General features: G+C 32.4%; 1 protein-coding gene and 2 non-coding genes across 3 annotated transcripts; 1 reads left to right on the forward strand and 2 right to left on the reverse strand.

Annotated features, from left to right (window-relative positions):
- Positions 1 to 377: 377 nt before the first annotated feature.
- LOC126843398 (pre-rRNA 2'-O-ribose RNA methyltransferase FTSJ3) lies at positions 378 to 4,711 on the reverse strand. The gene is made up of 12 exons (XM_050580929.1): positions 4,497 to 4,711; positions 4,121 to 4,420; positions 3,739 to 4,046; positions 3,507 to 3,653; positions 2,398 to 2,655; positions 2,034 to 2,320; positions 1,884 to 1,957; positions 1,670 to 1,821; positions 1,294 to 1,594; positions 1,022 to 1,224; positions 760 to 947; positions 378 to 690 (listed from the first exon to the last, which is right to left on the reverse strand). The coding sequence occupies exons 1-12, from the start codon at positions 4,561 to 4,563 to the stop codon at positions 459 to 461; spliced, it is 2,517 nt and encodes an 838-aa protein (XP_050436886.1). The 5' UTR covers positions 4,564 to 4,711; the 3' UTR covers positions 378 to 458.
- Positions 4,712 to 5,720: 1,009 nt separating this feature from the next.
- LOC126843858 (5S ribosomal RNA) lies at positions 5,721 to 5,839 on the forward strand. Its single transcript, XR_007686503.1, has one exon. It is a non-coding gene; the product is annotated as a 5S ribosomal RNA (ribosomal RNA).
- A 647-nt stretch (positions 5,840 to 6,486) lies between these two features.
- LOC126843843 (5S ribosomal RNA) lies at positions 6,487 to 6,605 on the reverse strand. The gene has a single exon (XR_007686489.1). It is a non-coding gene; the product is annotated as a 5S ribosomal RNA (ribosomal RNA).
- Between the last annotated feature and the right edge of the window lie 9,255 nt (positions 6,606 to 15,860).

Genomic DNA, 15,860 nt, shown 5'->3' on the forward strand with positions numbered 1-15,860 from the left:
TTTTTGAAACAAAGTATTTTTTTTTCCTTTAAATTAAAACACACTAGTACAATATTGTTAAACTAAAAGGAATTGTGGATGGCCACAATTTTTAATAAAAGTCAATAAAATACTAATGTTTTCGAAGTATAAGTATTTTTTTGCTTAAATAAACATCAAAATATTACCATTTAAAATTCATAGAAAACTGTTAATTCGGAAGCTAGATACAAAGGGTTTGGATTGAGTTTTATTAGTAAAAAAAAAAAAAATTATTCGGGTAGACTTTTTGTTTTGACTAAGAACAATAACTATTTGAGTCTATTCGATTTTACATTGAATGGCATTTCGTTAATTAGAAAAATTATCAATTTACCAAAAAATGATTAAGATTTACATAAAAACATTTAAACTTCTGTATTTGAAATATACAAAAACAATAATTGTCATTACAATTAATAAAACATCTTCGGAACATATTATTTTTTACCACGACGCGTCTTAACGAGAGGTTTGGCACGAGCGCCTTTTTTATTGGACTTTTTCTTGTCCATTCGCATTTTGGCTCGCATGTCTTTCTTCATCCTCGGATCGACCACCTTGTACGGTCCTTTGACACCAGGTGGACGACGTGCTCGTTTGGCAGCAGTATGTTTCTTCGATACTACATATTTGATTTCGGCTTTAGGCTGTTTTAACTTTTTGTATATTCTATAAAGGAATAAAAGACAATTTAAAAAAAAAACTGTACGCTTTAATTACGCGGCAATAAATACTTACTGTCGGACTTGTCTGGCTTTTTCGGCTTCTGTTACGTCAACATTTTCTATAACTCCTTCCAACTTCTTCTTGGCCTTTTCCATTTTACGCATGGCACGCTTCTTTTTCCTAGCTTTTGCTTCGCCCACCTTCTTGATGGGACGTATGTTGATCTCTTCGTGTCTCTTACCAAACTCGTCAACCAATTCCTTTAAATGTAAATTTAATTATAGTATTTACATAAAACAAACTAAACAACAACTGCAAAAATCCTAAAGTGTACCTTAGGTACAGGCGTGTCTTTACGCATGTGTTTCGCTTCGTCTTGCACAAACCAATCGGGTAAATCGTCATCATTAAACGCATATCTATTCCAAGCGCCATCTATAATATCTCGTTTCATTTTTTTCGAAGAGGCAATCATCGTACCCAACGCCAAACCTTTATCGTCCAACATCTTTGCTTGTCTCTTCTTTCGTTTTTTACCTACGGATAATTTTATTAATTAAACATTACACAGTTTGATCAATGAAATTTTGATAATGAACAACTTACCAGCTAATGTAATTGTAGGTTTGTCGTCCCATTCGTTTAAAGGCATGGCGGCACTAGGATCTTCCTCTTCGCTTATGTCGGATTCGGAATCTGAATCTGTAGTTTCGTCATCGTCTTGGTTTGTTTTCTTGACAAGTTTTTTAGCAATCTCCTTGGGTTTAGCTTTATTTTCTACGACATCATCGTCGTCATCGTCCAAATTGTCTCTATACATTTTGCCACCTTTAGATTTTAACACGGCAGCCATTTTGTCCAGTTCGTAATCTTCGTCTTCTTCGTTTTCTACATTTTTGAATATATCCTAAGTAAAATTCAAACCGGCATATTATGTAATGTTGTGGTTATAGAACTAATGTTTGATTATTATTGTGCTTACCTTATCGAACCAGAGTTCGGCTTTTGATAATCGTTTGTCTTTGACATCTCTGTAATCCAAATCCGTAATAAGAGGATGATTTTCATTAGGATCGGCAAACGTTACTTTTTTCTTTGGCAGCGCTTTGGAGGACAGGTTTTTATCCTTAAAGCCTAAATTTGAAAACACAAAACGTCAAGTTTTATGGACGTTAAAAATTGTTCACACAACATACCCAATCCTTCCGTGTCGCTGTCCACATCGTCGGACGATTCTTGTTCCGATTCGCTCTCCTCAGACCGATAGAACCTAAAAAATAAATTAAAGTTTTAGAAATAAATAAGTATTGAACATTACAAAATAGTAGGTACTATTTGTTACTGACATTCCGGATTTGTCGAGGTATGTAGCGCTAGGATCATATTTAGTTTTTTTAGGTTTAATTTCGGCGTCAGAATCTTCGGATTCAACAATGTCTGGCTCTTGATCGACTACCGAGTCCAACGCTTTTTTCGTTTTTATATCGGACAAATGGAACACGCCCGATTCTCGTTGTTCAGTAGGACCTAAGTCGTTCTTGTGCACCATTTTCAAATTCATTCTCGTCTGCAGCTTTGTCCTCTCTTTGTTAGTCTTCTTCTTCTTACGTTTCAACTCTCGTTTTTCTTCGTCCTGATAAAATTTGATTGTAATTAATATGACACGTACAAAATTTTAAACTGGTAAATAATTGAAATGTTATTTATTACTTGTAGCTCTTTGATTTGTTTGTCGACTTCGTCAAGTTCTTTCTCGTCTTCGGATAATTCAATATCATTCTCTTTGTTTTCACCACCGGACCCCAATTCTTCAGGGTTGGATTCCTTTTCTTTTTCTTGAAATACCTTCCACCAGTTCATTAGCACCCGGATATCTTTTCGCCCCAACACTTTGATGTCTTTGCAACATTCTTTTATTTCTTTTGTCGTGTTGGGATGATTTTCTATGTTTGGATCGTCAAAAACAATCTAGAAAACAATAATAAACTAATTACTTTTTGATGCGATTCAGTATTTACAATTAAATAACACAATAATAAATAATAGTAGAGTTTTTTTTAGTAGTGTCACTGGACACTCTTCTTTCACATTATCCTGCCACTGAAAAATGTTCAACAAATTAACTCATTGTTTTTGATATTATAGATTGTAAATATATTTTTAATATAAATTTTTTTTTAAAAATCATTGATTTAAAACTTTACAAAACCAAAATTTATACTATGTGTAATAACTACCACAAAAGTTTATTTATATAATTGGTAGTATGATAGTAAGATAACAGATTTAGAACTTGTAAAAAAGAGTCAATACAATTTTTTTAAAGTTAGTTACACCTTTTGGACCAATAAATATAAACTATTTTTCCTAGAACGAAACACTTATATCATTTCAAAGAGCATAAGTTAACATTGCAATTTTTTTTATTGACTTTTTTTTTACAAGTTCAAAACCAGCTAAGCTAAATAAATATTTTAATTACCAATCATTTGAATCAACTTTGATGGTAATTATAAGAAATGGTGTAAATTTTGGCTTGGTAACGTTTTTAATCCTTGTTATAAAATAATGTTATTTACAAATAAAAACTATATTATTTATTATCTTATTTGAATTCTATGCAACTCTGTTTACAAAACCCAATTTCAGCCCCACCGAAGCTAAACAAATTTGCTCTTTATTAATTCATTATTATAAGGTACATAAAAAAATGTGTAAAACAAAAATGCATAAGACGAATGCATCAAAGATACAACCAAAATAAACTAAAAAAAAAAATGATACACCAATTTGTTTTGAATACTGTAAATTAGACTTACTTCGTAAGCGTCTTGCAACGCTATAGCAGGATTTTTACAACTCATGTAGGTCGAAACCGGTAGTTGTTTAAACAACAGAGTAGTGTTGTCAGGGTAACCTTCTGCTTTAGGTTTTTTATTGGATTTGCTCTCTGAATCCAATTTTACCTGGAAAAACAAATAACATAAATATTTTTTAAACATGTAATAAAATAAATATCGGTTACGATAACTACACAATCAATTGTTTTACCTGAGGTTTGACTTCCAAGTCTTTGAAAACGTAATTTGCATTGAAAAAGCGCAAATCCAATTTTGCAGGTTTCAAGTAATGCTGACATACGACGAAAATCTCGGCAGACTCGCTACGCGACGCTTGTGGTTTGGTGGCATGCACTTTTTTGAAAAGTTGCTTAAACACCCACATTAGGGCATTGTAATCTTTGGATCGGAACACTTTGGTTATGAACCATCCGCCTTCCCTCAGATTGTAACAACACAACTTCAGCGCACTCAGCGTAAGACATGATTGTGTATACGCGTCGTAAAGCCAATTTTGTCCTGTAAAACACAATCGTTACATGGCGATACGAGCACGGTTGTACTTAAGTGCGTAATCGTAACCAAATACTGACCGACATTAGGAGCTCCGTCGTTGAGAAAAACATCGGCTTTGTACGATTGCAATTCCTTGGCAAGTGCCGACTGACATTCCTGTGTGGTAATGTCGTGTGTCAAACACAGACATCCGGGAACTGGTTTTATGGGGTACAAATCGATACCGATCACGATGCTGGACACCGGCATGTTTTGTTTGGCCACTTGCATCCATCCTCCCGGTGCCGCACACAGGTCGACAAGAACGCGGGCTTTCTGGAGGAACTCAAATTTCCTGTTCAACTGGAGTAACTTAAAAGCGGCTCGAGATCTGAATCCTATGTGGTGACATTTTTCATATTATAAGAAATACACAAAATTAAATTGCACAATAACAATTTAAATTCTACTCACCAGTTTCCTTGGCCAAATGGTAAAACTTATCTTTACGCTGCTTTCCAATTTTACTTTTTTTACCCATTTCGATAAATTATATATGATTTAACTAAATATAAATAAGACTATTATAATAATAATGTTTTTTTTTTAATTTAACAACGAAATAATAAAATTCAATTATTTTATTTTCTTCATCTTTTTTAAAACGAACCGAAGTGTGTTTTGTGTATGTTTATTATTCTGTGATAACTTATCTTTTGTTAGGTTATGTTTTGAAGAATACTTGCACATGGACCCCACGTGCAAACGGACAACGCCAAAGACGTTCTAAGCGTATATTAAATGGCGGACAACCGCCAAAGATTTTGTAATAAATTAATATTGAAATTTGAAAATTATACTCGATTTTTTTTTGTCTTAAGTTAATAAGTTACTTGTAAAATGTTTAAGTATAAGAATGAAATATGTTCAAACGGCAATGTAGTACCTCATTGCGTGTTACAATTGCCAAACAAGCGAAGCGACTTATTTGCTGCTAATGAAATAAATAGATAAATATTATTAAGAATAAGTATTTTGACTGAGTTTTTATTATTAACTACTATTTGTCATAACTCATAAGCAAACAACTTGAACGATAAATTATAGTTACATTAGAGAGTAAAATGACGATTAAATATAATAAATTTAAATCGGTACTGTACAATAATTATTTGACTGTTAGATTTTTATAGTTCATGCTTTACTACAGGTACATTATATCAATTATCAAGATGTAATTGCTTTATACTTTTCACACGACATTATAACATAATGATACAGTTGATTTTAACGAAACATACTACGTATTTTACTTTGAATAATTATACAGTAGTTTATATCGGTGTTTTGTATTAGGCTTTGTTTATTTTAGTAGTTCGGAAAAGGCTATTATACTGTATACAATAGACAAAACTAATACAATAATATGTACAATTATTTGTATAATTATATTAATATGTAATTATTTCTACTCGTGGCGAGTTGCCACGTAAATTGTATTTGTCTGGTAACGGTACCTATATTTTTTTTTATAGAATTTGGCATAAAAGTATTAATAATAATTGTAATTGTATATAATTACACTTGTCACGTATATTAAAAATCAAAAATGAGTTGCTTAGGTATTATGTTGAATTTTGCCAACGTTTCATAATGGTACATTGTATTTAATTATTATGAATATAATCCCTCGTCATCGCCAACGACCATACCACGTTGAATACACCAGTTCTCGTCCGATCACTGAAGTTAAGCAACGTCGGGCGTAGTTAGTACTTGGATGGGTGACCGCTTGGGAACACTACGTGCCGTTGGCATTTTTTTTTTTAAGTTAAACATTTTTATTTATCGTCAAAATAATTTTATTTTGGGTTAGGTAATTTTCTGGTCTTATTATTTTCATTTAAACGCGTGTACTGCGTGATTTTTATTTTTTGTGAAATTTGATGTTTGGCTAATTTTGGAAAAAAGAAGAACCATAATAATATTTGTTTTCCTAGTTTTTCCGGGATCGGCCGGTCAAATCCTCTTCTCTCACTTTGTTATGGGCGGAGATTTGGGGGGGGGGAGGGGGTCATTTTAACTAAACCCTCAAAAAATACCTTAAAACTTATAATTAAGTAGTACTACATTTATTTTACATATCTCACTGAAAAATAAATGTAGGTATTTTGAAAAGTACTAATTTTAAGTTTTAAGGTGTTTAGTATCCCAAGCCCCCTCCCCCTTAATCTTTGTTATATGTTCTTATTAATAACTCCACCCATTTCCTCTTCCTTGTCTACCTTTGCCTCTAACACTTCTACACTAATCTGAAATCGCTGAAAATTAGCCAAACATCAAATTAAAAAAAAAAATCACGCAGTACACGCGTTTAAATGAAAATAATAAGACCAGGAAATTACCTAACCCAAAATAAAATTATTTTCACGATAAATAAAAATGTTTAACTTTAAAAAAAAAATGCCAACGGCACGTAGTGTTCCCAAGCGGTCACCCATCCAAGTACTAACTACGCCCGACGTTGCTTAACTTCAGTGATCGGACGAGAACTGGTGTATTCAACGTGGTATGGTCGTTGGCGGGAATCGAGGGGAATATTTACTACTATTAAATGAAATTTCTAGACCGTGCTTTTGTGATATACCAGTGACATACAATATTTTATTAATACCAAGCAAATTTCGAACGTTACTTTTTTTTTTGTACAATAATAACAGCTGATTCTTAATATTTTACTGTGAAAGATTTGAGAGAGATGGCAAAAATATAATATGATTTACATCCTCATTCCGTATAATATTACAACCAAATCGGCTATTTAAGTTACAATGATTTAAAAAAAAAACAGCAGCTAGCGTTTTAACTTTCGCATTAATGAATTCACTGGATATAAAATAATATGATGTTGTGTGTTACAGTATAAAATATAATAATAATTAACATGGCTCAACTAGTAATAAAGATAAACCATTGAATTTTTCTCCAACTTGGTTCGGTAGATGGCGCCGTGATATACAATCTAATTTTTTTGTGCCGTCTCTGTTGAATGCTATAAATTGTGTTCGTTGACATTGCCATGTTTTATAGTCTTAAGCTATTTAATAAAAGTGATAATTAATAATTCCTCTACAGAAAAAAAATTAAATTGTAAATGGTTAAAAAAATAAATTGTAATCCATTATAATTATTTATTGTCTATCAACTTCGCCAATATTGTGTATAAGTCATAGGTATCATACAATGCTGGCGGACTGGTCAAGTAAACCTATGTATAAACAATAAGTTATAAATAACATTCGCCTTTATTCTTAATGAAGATCATATTGAAGTATATATATTGTATACTATGTAAAATATATTACCTGGTTTATATTTAAATAGCCACTTTTGCTCAAATTGTACATTTTTAAAAACCGTTTGCCTGTGCAAATTTTGAGTTCAAAGCTTTTCATTTGGCTCAATTAAGCCTTAAGCCAAGGTTTTTACTTACCACCCTTAAAACTAAATGACCGAAAAGCAATTTAGACCTAAAGCGTATGAAAAACATATTTTAAAATGGATTGAGTATTTTTGCATATTTTAAGGTTTGTTAAATACTATATCATAAATAACATATTTCTGGTATATAATATAATAGTATAATACTAAAAAAACAAATTTCAGGTACACCTATGATCACGCAGATAGGCATTTATAGACTGTTGAGTAGTTTTAATGTTAAATACCTTTTCATCATTACTAGAAGAATATACTTAGTGTCATTGAGTATATTATATTGTAATAATATAAATGCTAGAATATAATTTTTTTAGACATTTATAATGATATTTTGGAGTTTAAGGAAATGTTCCTAGACATATACGTTGGCGCATTTACAAGATTGTATTTAGTGAAGAAATTATAGCTACTTAAAAATATAAAAAACGGAAGTTTGTTCATTAGTTAATAGAAAATCATTTGAATTATTCGAAAATTCGCCAACGCACAGCATTCAAAAATAATATATTTAATCAATAAAGTTGTAACGTCCTTTCAAGTTATTTTTAAATGTACAAAAGCATCATATTCTGACTTTTTATCAAACCCGAGCAACCGGACCTTAATCGTAAGTCATTTAAAAAAAAAATCTCTTCGAACGGGCATAGTAAATGATATTATGTTGGAAGCTGTGTCATCCTAAACGTTTATACACACTCAGTTCATCGATAGGTTTTCTCTTAAAAAAGGCAAAATCTTCAATGATAAATGAGCAAAAAAAAGTTGTCCTTGAAGATTTCTAGTATACCACATTATTGCCATCTAAATGTGGGTTCGTAGTTTGTTCCCACACAATCCAAAGGGATGACGTCCTACGCTTTTGGGGCTATTTATATTATGTACTAACTGCGAAGGTGACATTTCAAAATGATGCTTTGGTCATCGTTCGCCCACCATTTGCCGATATTTAGACCGACACCGTTTGATAATGGTAATTTGTATCCGACCGTAGTAGGTCTAAGGCGATTGACCCAAACGATAAGGCACACCGTGTTATAATTGCCTCTTTTAAAATCTGCGTTGGAACAGAACAATAAATAAAATAAGATTGCGTTAGCAAAATACAATAATTATATTTCCAATGTTTGCATTAAAAAACAGTGTCATTTCAAATTTCGATCTCGGTCGTTGAGCGAGCAAGCAGAAAAGCTGATGCAGATTTTTTTATCTTCCCACACAAACCCAATTTCATGGTAATAAAATTATTATATCATTCCTAGCAATATCCCGGAAAAACAATCCGAAAATTTCAAGTGGCGACAATTATTTTATGAATGCGTCATTAGGATTATCAAATGGTTTTTTTTTATAACAAAAAATCATAATAAAATTCAACGATAATCGCTAATGTCAAATAATAGATGTACAATTATTTAAAATCGATATGTCACCATTTCTGAAAATCCTCCTAAAAAATATTGTTTATAATCTATACCCAGTTAAGCATATCTGGCAAAAATTGTACTCTGGTTTTAATTTAATTGATAAACTCAATTTAAAATGTACTTAACCGAATTTAAGCACAGACAATTTATTAAATTCTAAACTAGAAAAATTATAACCAAAGTCCTAACCAACAGGAATAATGGCTGAGTAAATATTGGTTTAATTTTTTTTAGTTTTCACCCATAATAACATTTTAACCACTGGGTCGATTCCCTCGTGTATTAAGGTATTTAGATACTCTGACGGTACTTTTTTGTAAGCCAAAAGTTAAATTTAATAAAGTCACGAAAAACCATTCTGATAAATGTAGTCTTAACTTCAACGTACTGAACGTTATAATATTCATAAAACATTTAAGTTAGTTTAAAATTTGTTTGAGCTACTCTTTTGATTAATTTTCTTTAATCTTTAGACATTAATGATACATTAAAAACCCACAACAGATTTACTAGCCTCTTTTCCTATGAGGACGAAGCCTTTTTTTTTAACTCGGATTCTCTGGGGGTAGTTATTATACTTGAAACAATAAAAAAACCTAATAACACTATTAAAACATACGTATTGCCTCTGCACAGTCATTTATATTGATATTTATTATTCTTTATCGCATTGAAGCGTTTTTTAAAAATAATTACCATATACATAATAATTCCCAAACACATGTGAAGGCCCCGACCCCACTATATAAGCGTTGTTCCGCGTTTTTTTTTGATACATTTTTTGGCCTTGTCCTATTTGAAAAAAAATATCCATTTCATTTAATTTTTATTACTCTCGGTTCTCGTCGCTTGTTGTTATACTATTCTCATAGGTATATTGACCTTAAATAATAATATGCACATGACGTTTATTCGACAGCAGAACAACCGCAATGCCATTATATGCAATGCACAATAATATCATCGTTAATTGGGTTGTGTAAAAAGAAAAATACTTATGTACACTTAAACGTCTTAACCACAGCGCGGTTCACTTTCACCGATAAAACTTTGTACTTACTAGTTTGTACCACAGACAATAAAGTATTACACCCACACGAGTAGACAACGATACACACACACACACACCCTTTTATTGGATTTATACTTCGCCTTGAATGGCTTTACTGCAAGTCAAGCGCCTCATTTATTAGAGATGGCCATTTCGATTTATACCGATGTCATCTGCCAATTGGCCGACCGAAAATTCAAATGGAACTTGTCCAATATCCTACTTCTATCAGGGATTCAGGTTTAAATGGAGATTTTCCACGACCAAAACCAATTTATGTAGAAAATAATAATAACTAACACAAATCTCCTAGGGCAAAACAGGAGATTATGTTTATCAAAAAACTCCCCCGAGGGCCAAGGTGGAATGCACCCGGATTTACTTTCATACTTGGCAAAGATTCTACCGAAAATATACATGCTTGATAGTGTCTAAAGAAAAAATAATAGCCACACTTAATAACTAAAATGTTTTTGATTCAGAATGACAGATGTCTCGTCATAGTCGTCACGGTACTGAAACCGACACGTGGTTGGTCATTGATAACTAAATAAATATTCTATTTATCGTGTCTCGTTTTTATCATAAAGAATGATTAATTTAAAACATATATATTTATACATATATATATATATATATATATATATATATTAATTAACAAATAAAAATTACGCGGTCACCACTGTGGTCAATTGCAGCGTCCCTAGGCTTGTACTAAGAAGAGTAAGTTACTTGAATTATTCATTTTCAAAGAGATATAATTATTTATTTTCTGCCGTCCAGTTGATATACTATTTATGTGTGTTAAAAAATATTATATTAAGTAACAGCAGTGGTATACATATTTTTGTTTTGTGGAAACATAAAGACCCACACGCATTATGAGCGAAGAGCGTGGGAATCGTACGGGGAATGATAATCTTAAGTCTCTAAGCGATTAAAATACAAGTACAATGATTAACAGGAAGTCATTGGCCGTTTTCTCAATATAACTGTCCATAGAAAATTATACGCTCTACATTACAATAATAGTAAGTATTAGGTTTTTTTTTGTTTGACAGCAAAACGCTTTAGGGACAGATGGAAGGTTTTTCGACCACCTAAGTACTGTGAATGCACACTTCTGTTATATGTACATCAAACAAGTTGCATAGCTGGATCTTATCGAAAAGATAAAAATCACATTTTATCGTTACAAATTACATTATACTTTGGCCGTCCAAGCTTTGCTTCGATACAAGAAGATGTATTTTCATTTGTTACACAAAACTAATATATCAAGTACACACATACCCAAAGTGTGTTTTCTGACTTCTATGCAAATCGCTGACGGTTTGAATTTCGGTTAAGGCGACAGGTGGTAAAATATAGGCGCCATTTGCCAAAAACAGGTGTTCTTGAGTACTAATTTGCATACATTGCGTTTTTTAAAATGGTGTTTTTTTTTATAGTCTGAGTAATTGTTCAATAAATAATGACAAATTCAACCTCGAAAAATAATTGTTAGACATATTTTATATTCATTTTTGTATTTTTTAGAATATCATCAAATATTATATTTGACTATGCATCGTATAGCAGCTAGGATTTCCGATTCGTTTTTTAAATAATAGTTAAAAAAGTCAAGAAAAACAGCCTAAAATGTAAATTATAAGATATTAGCATAATTCGACTGGGAGTTGAAAATTTAGTGTTGACTACACGGTCTATGGCGTTGGTTAGGTTAGGTCAAAATCGGTTTGTTCGACTAGAAGTCACCGGTGCCTTCGAAGGCTGTAAATAAAAAATCAATAAAATAATTTATTTCCATTGTCCTCGACCCTGAATATGTGTGTTGTTGTTCACAATAGCAAATCGTTTATGTTGATGTATAGTGGTAGGTCAAGGATGCTCTACATTAACTGTTACTTGCGCTATTATCAACTTGACCGCTGTTTGATTTGTGGACGAATCATGACCATCGCCAATTGAAGGGAACCCCGAACGAGATGTACATAGCCTATGGTTATGTCGCTATACAGGGTAGTCGTTTTATCGTGAACCAATCAATATTCCATAGAATAAGCGAGTTAATGTTTTTATACAATGCGAACTCGATTTTGTTTTATTTTCACCCCCCTCCCAACTTGATATCGACTTTTGAAACTGTATTTGTATAGCTGCGGTACTAGAAAATATACAAAACAAGCTTGCCGACTGGTATTTTAGGTAGGCATACCGAATTCGGGTAACCGATAAACAAAAAAAAACCCAAGATGAAGACGGTAAAGGTGAAATGCGTTTTTTTTTTTTGTTTATGATTTCACCGTTTGTTTTTTGTGTGCTTAGACGAAGCCGCGTGGACACAATTTTGACACGCCGTTTTCACTGCTGACCTATAGACACGGACCATGTAATGACTTAAAGATGAACGATGCGATGGTGGTGACTATGACGACGACCGAGTAGGAGTTGGAAAGTGAAATGTCAAAAACGTACAGCGATTTTTGTTCCAGACGGTCTTCAATAGTTTTGCATACTATTGCTACTTACTATACATACATAATTATGATCACGAACGGGTCGAAACGATTAATCAGTTTTGAAGTTTTTAAAGCGGTCACGATACGGTCGGTGAGTCCGTTTTTAGATCACAGCCTCGAGCACTGTCACAAATCCGTATTCTTATTTAGATGTAGCCAAGAAATGATCGTGCCTATATGTAAACAGCTAATATCGACCACTGCAGCAGCGACAGACTAATAATTCAAAAACAATAAAACACAAGATCAACGACCTGCTAATGTCATATGCCACACCATTAGGTACTATACAATTAGCATGAGGCTAGTGACTATTATACACAGTGACGCTGTAGAACATGCGACGTTTAGTTGGAAACTTTCGGTTTGAAGTCATGGTCTTGGAAAATGATTTTGTGTTTAACTTTACACATAATATTATATGTGAAATTCTCGGAGTTCCAATCAAGTTCTACAAAGAGCTTATATATGGTTTATCGGGTAAATGTGATCGACGTCACTACCACAATGATTTTAGACAAGACAACTTTGAAAAAGTTTAACTTTTGACAGCTGTATTGTGTAAAAGTGCACCCGGACGTGAAGGTTTACTACATATAGCGTTTTAAATTGATTACTCGCACATTCTTGTTGCCGGAAATTATTTTACGTCCGTAAAAACATTCATACGGTATTAAGACTTTAAAACTTTTGGCCGTAAGTACACAAGCAGAATAATTATGTTTACAACTAAATTCTCATGCACAGTAAACCGTATATAACGTTTACGACGACTACAAAGAGTTCTAAACGACATTTGGTCTAAAACAAGGCGACGGACTTTATCTTGAACTTTTGAACGTCACATTAGTGGCAGGGGTTTAAAATGTATACATAGGCACAATTTCAGGTTTAAATTTGATTTTTAATTAATGAGGTTAATTGTTTTTTTAAGCAAGGATGTTGTATATCAATTTAACATTTTACACCTTAGTTTATTTTAATTTTATAACATAAAATAATACAAATGTATGCAATAGTACAATATTTTACAGGTATTTTAAACAAGAGTTAAACGCTTTGCTTGTTCTGTAAATGTGACGATCACTTTGTTTACGTTAATTAAATTTGTCATATCTTTTTCCAGATATAATATTGGAAAATATGGGAGTCTGTCTTGTCTCATTGAAACCCTAAGCGAAATCTTAATTTTCTTCGAGCATAAAACGAACGTTCGCAAGATGCAGAACCAATCGGAAGTGTGGTAGCCACCTGAAAATGATAAATAACACTGAATAATAAATACTGTTATAACCTCTACAAAAAGCTACTGGTTTTTTCATGTTTAACATTTTTATAAGCAGCGGTTTTAATAAATAAAAACGACAAATATTAAAGGGTGCTTGCTTTAAAATTGGGGGTGCTAATACCCACTAAGCCCCTTCTAATTGCGCCTATGTGTATATGTAGCTACAAAGAAGTTTAAAAAAACTTATTCTAACTGGTATATCAAATGCGATTGTCCAGCCATCGATGAGAGGTTATAATACTACGCTTATAGTTTATAGAGGACTATTGTGAAATTTGTGAGCTAAAACTAATAAATATGTAATGGTAGTGTTCCATTTTGGATTTTGTCGTTAGGTCGCTCGCAGAAAGAGGTCGAATGAAGTGGATTGGAAAAAAAAACTGTGGGTCAACTACTGCCCTCTCTCTCCCAAACCCTCCGCCGTTGGTCCCGTCACTGTGAGCCGTAGTCCTTCGAACAAATATATTCCTGACCTCGCATTTAATAAAAACAAAATAAAACCTCTACAAGTGGTTATTAACTAATTTGTTCGTGCCCGGAAGACCGGACTACGAAAACACACACACACACACACGCAACTATTTCCATATGAATATACATTGTTTGAACCGTTGCAGTAATACTCTATCGGCGATGGCTTCAATCTCTGGAAACATGTGTCATTAAGAACGTGCTATTGTTCTTGATCGGTATTCTTAAAACCAAATGACAAAAAAAACGTCAAGATCCTTGAACGACAATGGGAATTATACATCTAATGATATTAAAAATACACTACACTGTCCCGAAGGCTGTTGCGCGTTGATTATCACATATCGATATTCCCAAACGATTTAGGTCACAAAATATTATACTCTATGTTAATAACTTCAAGACACAGGTAATATACCTGCGTTTAATTGTATTACTTAACATTTATAGTAGGTTACAAAATAACGTTGTTCGTATTCGACTTCGGCGAATCCAGAACATTAACGAGGCAGAATAAAAGAAAACGTATCCGTTTAATCAATACAATATAATGTCGTTGACTTTATTGCTGTAATATATTTGCTATAGTAGTATAGCGTATAGTTTATTGTATTGTTACACACTCAATGATAAATTGTCATCGATTTCAATGGTCTACTCGAAGCAAATGCGCGATTGATATAAAAAAAAATTAAAAAATAGTATTCGTCCGACAAGAAAACAATAGACCTTTCAACGATAGTAAAGTTTAAGGCGGCTTTTGTATGCTTTTTTTTCCCAATTTATTTAAGTAACTTTTTTCAAAACGTCAACCATTGGTAGCATCGTGAATTTGTTTTTAAATCTTTGTTCGTCGAGTATAGACATTATGTTATTATCAACCACTGACCTGCTTATGGCGAGATAAAAATTATTTCATCTCTAAAAGTTTTCCTTCCTATCCGTTTTACCACTTATTGTTATTATTTTTTGTTTACCACCCTTCGGTCATTTTTTTTTTTGTATTCAACTAAAAAGAAATATTGCTGGTACAGCCGATGTTTCTTGATTTCGAAGGTCGTGCGAAATGCTTAATGGAAAACACAAAACTGGCCGTGAGCACGCACAACATTTGAAAAAGATTTTAATCATTTCTCCCGTATACAGGGCAAATAACAAACAGAAAAAAACCATTGAATTGTTGTTTATTAATTCAGAATTGTCAACGTTCCTTTTGTAATAAAGAATTATAGTTTATTTCCTCTTTTCTATAGAAAAAAAAGGAACCTGTTCCAATCCTTCGTTCACTCTTATGTAAAATTAATTCATTATTTTCTTCGTTCTTTACGAGATTCTAAAAAAAAAAAAAAAATGAAAATTGTTTTTGTAGGTATTTAAGTTTCGGAACACATCTATTTTGTAGCCCAAACGATTATTTTCCTTATTACATGTGTATCGCTATTAACCTAATAAACTAACGAGTTATAAATATTTATAATTTTTCTGACCTAGTCATTTGCAATAGCTTTGCCGTCCTCACCAGTTTTGCTTATAAATTAGGTTTAACATTATTACAACTATAGTCTATATATGCTAAAATCA

This window comes from Adelges cooleyi, unplaced genomic scaffold (genome assembly GCF_023614345.1).
Source record: "Adelges cooleyi isolate 19-005CV unplaced genomic scaffold, UGA_ACOO_1.1 ACOO_flye_CR_arks_rails_tigmint_CR_PRNA_574, whole genome shotgun sequence".
NCBI lineage: Eukaryota > Metazoa > Arthropoda > Insecta > Hemiptera > Adelgidae > Adelges > Adelges cooleyi.